At 36.7% G+C, this 8306-nt stretch overlaps 1 protein-coding gene across 2 annotated transcripts; it reads right to left on the bottom strand.

The window, feature by feature from the left end:
* Positions 1-11: 11 nt before the first annotated feature.
* Positions 12-6680, bottom strand: LOC108691411. Of its 2 annotated transcripts, XM_018199150.1 has the most exons (5): positions 6272-6680; positions 5373-5431; positions 4228-5220; positions 3774-4103; positions 12-3046 (listed from the first exon to the last, which is right to left on the bottom strand). In XM_018199150.1, the coding sequence occupies exons 1-5, from the start codon at positions 6678-6680 to the stop codon at positions 464-466; spliced, it is 4374 nt and encodes a 1457-aa protein (XP_018054639.1). In that variant the 3' UTR covers positions 12-463. The 2 variants fall into 2 exon arrangements, with proteins under 2 accessions (XP_018054639.1, XP_018054640.1); XM_018199151.1 differs by lacking the exon at positions 5373-5431 and having other exon boundaries at positions 6272-6455.
* Between the last annotated feature and the right edge of the window lie 1626 nt (positions 6681-8306).

The following is an 8306-nucleotide window of genomic DNA, read 5'->3' as shown; positions in this document are numbered from 1 at the left end:
TGTGTGTGTGTGTGTGTGTGTGTGTGTGTGTGTGTGTGTGTGTGTGTGTGTGTGTGTGTGTGTGTGTGTGTATGCGGATGTACTTTCTAGAGAACAATACTACTTTTTCGTATTGTTAATTTCTCTGTTCGAGACTAAGGCGAATGCGTGTGCTATGTTCAAATGTTTATGTATTATGTATGTGTACTATGTTTGTAGTCGCAGGAAGAAGATAGCAAACTGTCAATCAAGTAAAGGTCCTATCTCTCGTCTTTGGATTGAAACACGGCGATCTCTACTTTTAAAAGTATATCTCCCGTGGTCTATAATTTATCCCATTGTCCCTATCCTCTCATGTGTTCGGACACGGAGCGACGATACGATTAAAATTCACGCTCAAGTAAAACACCGGTTTCGTTCCGCCGCGCGCGAATTCACATCCTTAACGAACGGATTGTATTACAGTCGCCAAAAAATCACCTTTTCACGTGGTTGACACAATAGTGTTCGTTGGCGACAAATGCGTCGAATTTGTTGCTGTTGCGATCGCCGTCGTCGTCGCCGTCGTCGTCGTCGTCGTCGTCGTCGCCGTCGTCATCGTCGTCGCCGTCGTCATCGTCATCGTCGTCGACGTCGTCGTCATCGTCGTCGTTGTTATCATCGTCATCGTCGTGCTTACCACGTTGCTCAGCTGCGCACTCGATTCTGAAGTTCGTACGCTCGAGTCCTTTTCCAAAAATGGTCTCTTCGCCTCCTTGTGCTCACTGGACGCGCTGGACTTCCTCTTGTGTTTCGAGCTCGAAGAGTGGGAACGACTTGACGTCGCGTGACTGTCCTTGCTGGTGTTACTGCCAGATGACCTCTTCTCTCCATGTCTGTGAGTGCAGTGATGGTCGCAATGACATTTCTTTCTCCTCTCCTCGGATTTTTTCTCCACACTTTTCGAGCTCATTCGCTCCGATTTTTCGATGGTAGAATAACCATCTGATAGCCCAGGAATGCTCAAAGCATCATCCTTGTTGGCGTCATCGGATGTTTTAGATTCGGATTTTAACTGAGTAGGACTCCGATGATGATGTCGATCGTGCTTTCTTTCCCGTCTCTCGTGATCCCTTCTTTTCTTATGCCTTCGCTCCCTGCAATCCTTCTCGTCCCTGTTTCTGCATTTTGATTTCGAATGAGCCGTACCGTGAGATTCGGACGATTTAGGTGAATTTTCATCACTGCTGCCATTTCTGCTGGTGCTGTGTCTTTCATTCTCCGTAGACGGAGACGTAGAGGACATTGCGGACGAAGAATATGAAGAGACACCTATTGTTGTCGTTGTCGCTGTTGAATTCTCGCTGCATGGATTACCGTTGGTTGCAAAGTCGCTAGTTTTCTCGCTTTTCGCTCTCTCCTTCGCCTCGTCTTCCGCCATTTCAATCAATGCCTTAACGGCGTTTTCCGTCGCGCATTCCATTTTCGATGTGAATGCTAACACAGTTTCCATCTCGAGCAAATGGCAGTATCTCTCCAGTTTTACAGTGTCATCTTTGAACCATTGCTCGGCGATTTCAAAGCTTTCCTTGTGAATCTTTTCCAACACTTCCTTCGAGGCTTCCGAAACTTCGGTACGTAACGATTGGCATACTTCCTCGACATCAGTCTTCGATTTGTAGATAGCTATCTCCAACGCTCTATCCACAACCTCAGTGGCGTATGTTTTGGCAACAGTTTGCCGCTGCATCAATAATTCTTCGTCGAGAATAATTGGAGAAGAATCTTCAACTCCAGGTATGTCTACCGATGGAGACAATTCTGAGCTCAATCTTCTTTTAGTCTCCTTCAAGGAAGACGAACTATCAAATTTGGAAACTATTCTCGTTTCTACACCAGTAACGCTTTCTTTACTCGATATACTCTTACTATTAGATCTCTCATGATGACTACAACGATGATCTAATTTGTGACCGTTACTATCATATTTTTTCTTCTTACAAGAGTGACAGTTATCAGAACTGCTACTACTACTACTATGTGTGTGATGACTACTAGATTTCTCACTGCTGCGACGGCGATCCTTGTGTTTTTTCTCGGATCTTTTCTCGTCCCTCTTATCGCTGTTCTGTTTCTGTTCGTTAGTTTCACTCTTGGATGATTTAGTGCTACCAAATGGATCTGATGACTGGTTGTCGCTACCCTCTTCCTTATCCTTTCGTTTGAGTGACGAATGACTGGAGTGATGTCGATTTTTGCGATGCTTACCATGCTGATCAGATTTCTTCAGATTACCCTGATATTCGGCTGCTCTTTCCTTCGCCTTTTCGAGAGAATCAATCGATAATTTCTGATCTAAACGCTGCCGATTCGTATTCTCCTTCTGCTCGTCGCCAACAGCTTCTAAAGGCTTTTTTTCTTTGATACGATGAGCAGATTCATTTACTACACGACTGTGTCTGATACTCGTACTGTGCTGCGATTCTGGATAATACTGTTTCAGTCTGATGTGCCAAGCAATACTCGAAACAGCTGAAACTGTCCTGAATTGGTGGATGATGTTGCGTGGTAGAAAATATATATCATTATCATAAAGATTTATCTTAGCATAACGGACACCTTGTCGACGCAACTGATTCAATTTCGCGTCCTCCACCCATTGCACACACTGTGATATCGGCGGCTCGTGCAAGTCCAATTGCAATTTCTCGACAAGTTCGGTAAAATCGCCCGCGTAAAAAGCCACGACATCCTTCGTAATCCTGTTGTATTGGGACGCTTGGCCACCATGGACGGCTTTCAGCACGCCAACTGCTGCTGTGGTCATCCTGTCCAATCCATGGCCAACATGATCAGCGTGCGCCTTCGTACGATCTTCGAACATGTACTCTCGAGCTTCGCTAAGCCGTGGTAGATATTGCAAATTCCTCAACTCATTAATGCCCGTTCTGCGTCGTTTATACGGACTTTTATTTATGTCAGCTGTTGGTACTAGCTGTTCGCCTGGTCGAATCCACAAAATAGGACCGTCGTTTGACTCTTGCGGTGTATCCATCTTCACGACAGATAGAGGTCCCCAAGGCATTGTCTAGGATATAATGATTTTATTGGCAAATATAGAACATATATATATATATTTAAGGTGTTATGAAAGTTTTTGCCAATCCCTTTTTTGTAGATAGGATGGACTAAATTGAATCGAAAAGTCCTCTATCATTTTGTAATTTTCGCAATAACAAGATATTAATTAACAATATTTATTGTATTTACAATACAATAATAGATATTAGTTAACAAGATATTAATTATTAAAAATTGCTAATTATTAGTCTTGAATAATTTTTTACTCAAATACTTCATCAACTTTATATAAAAACTGCAAGAGACGAAAATCATTTATTTTCTTCTAATAGAACTTTAAGAATTTTTTCAGAATTTTTTATCAACTTTTTAGTATTACATTTTCTTATTTTTATCAAAATGAAAAAATACGATATTAAAAAATTCTGAAAAAATTCTCAGAACTTTATGAGAAAAAGATAAATGATTTTTGTCTTTTGCAGCTTTTCTATAAAGTTGATAATACTTGAGTAAAAAATTATTCAAGAACTAATATTTGGCAATTTTTAGTAAGATCTTGTTAACTATTGCAAAAATTGCAAAAACTAAAGGACTTTTTGACTCAGTTTAGTCCGCTCTATCTATAAAAAGCGATTGGCAAAAACTTTCGGGATTATATGTACACATACACACACAAGCACGCATGTTTTATATATATATATATATATATATACATATATATAAAATATACTTACCATTTTTAAAAACGGGTTTTCTTCTAATTTTTGTAGTAGATCCGGGAAATATCCACCAACTTCTTCGTGAACAGTACCCACTAGACTTATTTGATGCAACGGCCCATATCTAATAGTGCCATTACTATAAGCTTTACAAACTTGATCTTTGTATTGAGCCATTGTGGTTGTTTCTATATCACTGTTTCTACCCAAAACTCCGTTTTTTACAGTCAATGTGGGATAATTATTCGCCATATAGTCCAGAAGATCAGGTAAGTATGCAGCTGCATTATGTACTATACCCATAACATGATGAGCATTTCCATTTTCGTCTTCACCAAAAACCACCTAGAAAAACAATTTTATACATTAAGAATTAACTGCGCATAAAACTAAAAAAAGTTTTGGTTAAAGTCGTATAAAGCTGCTTCAATTTCTCATTTTATTACAACATTAAATCGTGCTTACGTACTTTGAAATATTCCTGTGCCAATTCTTGCATTTGCTCATTTGTTAAAGTACCAATTTCATCCTGAAACATATGGACAACTGTTGCACCACCATTAGGATATGTTTCTATATGGATGAACTTTTTGTACTTTAGGCCTTCCAGTAATTCCTTTTTCGTCACCGGATTGTTTAACATCTTATAGTTTTTCGTTTGTAGGTTTAACCTTAAGTTTTCATTGACTGATTTCGAGAAAGGGAGAACCTTACTACTCAACGAAGACAAAACATGACGGTCCCGTTTGCATTGTACACCAATGCTTGCTCGTTTAATTCCTTTGCGTTTGTGACATCGTGAACAATATCGTCTGTCTTCTTTTGAACGTTTCTCTCTCGAAGACGAATGCAAACTGGAAGATGGATTAGCAATGGAATCTGTAGATTTGTCATGGAATTCTATTGCCAATTTCTTTCTATTCGATTCTATCTCCGAAAAATTATCTTTTGTCCATTCGGATTTAACCATTTCAAATGTTTCCTGTAAATCCACAAATTCTTTCTTAATCTCAATAGAATCTGCTGTCAATTCTTTGTTTGTAATGTCTTCTCTGACAATGTCTTGCTGCTCGCTCAATTCTGTTTTTATTACTTGTGAATCGCCTATTTTCTTCGGCGACGAACAAAATAGATTATCAGCTATTTTATCCATACATGTGATCGTGTTCTTTTCAGTATTTTCTTCGCTATATTTTGCTGTGTCCATAATAACTGTAGAATTCGCCGACATCATGGTAATGGGAAATGTCGTATCTTGACTGTGAGGATGAGGACTGACAGAAACTCTCGGAGGATAATCTGGACTCCTCGGACTACTGATCACTTCGCCATTACTTTGTGGACTCTCTCCTAACTGTGGGGTATTATTGGAAAAATTCACACATCCTTCTAATTTTGTTTTTGTGGATAATATGTGCATGTCTCCAGATAACATTGTGTCGTTGTTACGTGTGGAATCAGTCTAAACAGAAAAAAGTTAATTAGATAACGATTGCCTTGATTGCATTTCTATAATATAATTAAATGTAAGAATATTGTACTGTCAATGATACATGTCAGTGTAGAATGCATAATAATATAAAAAATATCTTACAAAAATTGCACGATACATACATGTTCAACTGGATCCTTAGCAGTTTTTACTACATCATTGTTGCAATGATCTGGACTTCCTGTATCATACATATATCATTTTATTTATCAAGTGTAATAAATGATACAGTCTTTGATTTTAAAGTCGAAAGTGAAAGGGTTTTGAGTACAGAAGTATAAGATGAATGATAATCCATTTTAAGAACCCAAATTTTCAATTTTATAAAATATATAACCATTTTTAATATTATTTATACTATTATAAAATATATAACCACATTTAAAATTTGGGCTTCGTATTATTTTTCTATGAAAAAATTATTTTCTTTTCGAGAACTATCATTATAGACTCTAAAATCTCTAAATTAACATTTTTTTCCATTTATATTATTTAAAACTTGGTAAATAAAACGCATACACAAATATTTAGTAGTATCTCAGCCAAATATGCAATAATAATTATTATGAAAATAATTCTAATCAATCTGTTTTTATATTAATTCTATAGAGAAGAAATAAAATACAACTTTCATAGCATAATGCATACAGATCAATTTTTATACCTATACCTTTATATATTAAAAATAAATTAAAAATAAATATGGATTATGAAATATAAAATACAATATCGTTAACTTTACAAATTTATCTCTCAATAATAATTATTTAGTAATTGCATACATATCAAATCAACACAATTGTTTCCATTATTACTCAACTATGTTTTATCTGTATTGAATATAATCTATGGATTAGAACATTGGAATGCGAAGCTTTGCCAGGTAGCTGTCAGACTTCAGCAGACCATTAGGATAAATACATTCCGGCGTTACAAATGACAGATATCAAAGAACCGGTCGCATGAAAATCTACTTTCTAGGGCTTCACGCAATAAGAAATAATATAGAAGGAGAAATTACCGTTTGGTTCTCTTGGAAGACGAGCAGTGTCGTCCAGGTCACTATCATGACAAGACATGCTGCGCCGTTGAGAGGACGGCTGGTGCGTTTCGTTGTTAGGCTCGCTGCTCGCAACCAGTTGAGCCACATCACCAGACGAGCTCGCGAGGCCCGTGTTTCTCTGTAACGCGTGCCCTTCCGTGTTCGTGTGAAACGGTGACGCTGCAGGGAGACCCGTGGGCGTCCTCGGCGAATTATGCGCGGGATCGCGCGCACCTTCGTTCGTCTCCTCGACGACGATACGTGCCGCCGTCCTGAATGACGTAACACCCACTGTTTCGCTCCCAACTGACTCGATTGCCCGCTGGCTTGTATTATTTACATCATATCCTACGTTTGACACGATACCCGCACCATCCTCGGATGCCATCTTGGTTCCATGAACGACATCCCGGACGCGATGATACTACGCGGACGGCGATTGGCAGTCGCGCATACCGGCGACGGCGCGCGCCGATCGCCATTCGCTCGTGTCGACGCCGCTGAGTGGGAGTCGCGCCAGTAGACGGCCCGGTTCTATCAGTATGAGGCTATGAGGAACATTTTTATCCGCCGGAATCTTCGATCTCGAAATCACATCGTTTTCCGCGAAACTTTTCCATTTCTATCGCCACGCCGGCGACGATGATGACGACGACACGCGAGATTGATGCGTGAAGATTGGAAATATCAGACCGCATATCATTTCCCACAATTGCGAGGATTTCCAGCTGTCCCGAGTCAACCGAATCAACCAGAGACAACACTTGAAACTCGAAATTGTGCTTACGTGCTTTTGCGCGGGCGGAACAAGCGAATGAGTCAGTACTTATTACAACATACATCATTCCAGCAACATTGCAAACGTTGCAGCAATATTGCTGCAAGCTTTTTATGCTGCTATAGGTACTGATAAAAATTTATAAAAAATTGATTCCTCTTGAAATTGCAATAATTGTAGATTTTTAGTCGCGTACTATAAAGGATAATTTTTATACTACTGTTTTAGAAAAAATTAAAGAAATTATGTATAATTATATATAAAACTATACATAATTGTGAGCAATTTTTTTAAATATTTTTCCAAACTTATTTTTTTTCTAAAACGAACAATGTGAACATTATCCTTTTAATTATTTTTTATGTCTTCACATTACTATTATTATTTTTATTATACTAAAAAAGAATTTTACAAAAGAAAGAGGAGAGATGTATGAACATATTTCATATATATATATATGATTATGTATGTTTATACATATTTATGCATGAACCATTTTTTCGATATAATTTGATTATTTCTTAATATTGTATTATACGTTTGAATGTTTAATCTTTCATAGTCTACAAATCCTCAAAATAAAAATTTTAAGAATTCTTGAAATTTAATTGATGTCATCTCTTAAGTGAATATATTTTCCTGATGCTTTTGTTGATTTCAATGAATCTAAAATTTTGTTATAATAATAAATATTATAATAAATATTAATGATAAAATTGCATTATTATCGATAATTAGAATAGCAAAATATGTCATAATTTTAATCAAAACAATGATTGCTGATTATACTTAATTAAAGTATCAATAATATAAGTATAATAATTAAAGTATCGTGGAAATTTATTGCCAAAATATCATAAGAATATAATAATAGTATATGAGATGATAAATCAAAATTTAAAAGCTATATCTACAATTATTTCAAGCATTAAGACATTTACATATTACAGTAATTACAATAAGAATATAGCACGCCGAGAAAGTGTTGCATAACATATAATGCAAAAGAGATAAGAAAATGAATCAATCAAGATCCTTTGTTTTCTTCCTTTTTATGAAATAAAAAAACTATAGTTGATTTTCTTATGCTTTATGCATTGTACATTATGCAAATTAGGATCTGTGCTTCAGCTTTAAGTTATATATTTATATTATTCGTAATTATACATTTATAGAATTTTAAATAAAGCTATTTTGTGAAAAAATATCAACCGTAAAATTCATTATTTTATAGAT

The sequence above is a fragment of the Atta colombica genome, unplaced genomic scaffold (assembly GCF_001594045.1).
Source record: "Atta colombica isolate Treedump-2 unplaced genomic scaffold, Acol1.0 scaffold46, whole genome shotgun sequence".
In the NCBI taxonomy this organism is placed as follows: Eukaryota; Metazoa; Arthropoda; class Insecta; order Hymenoptera; family Formicidae; genus Atta; species Atta colombica.
Note: the sequence above shows the minus strand (reverse complement) of the source record. Positions and strands in the feature narration are given on the sequence as shown.

What these genes read in the sequence shown, in the direction of transcription:
- LOC108691411 (XM_018199150.1), bottom strand. Translation starts at nt 6,680, where the DNA reads ATGGCATCCGAGGATGGTGCGGGTATCGTGTCAAACGTAGGATATGAT. An exon ending in CTAAGGATCCAGTTGAACAT is followed by an intron (nt 5,221 to 5,372) that starts GTATGTATCGTG and finishes TTTTCTGTTTAG; the next exon opens with ACTGATTCCACACGTAACAA. An exon ending in AAAACCCGTTTTTAAAAATG is followed by an intron (nt 3,047 to 3,773) that starts GTAAGTATATTT and finishes ATTATATCCTAG; the next exon opens with ACAATGCCTTGGGGACCTCT.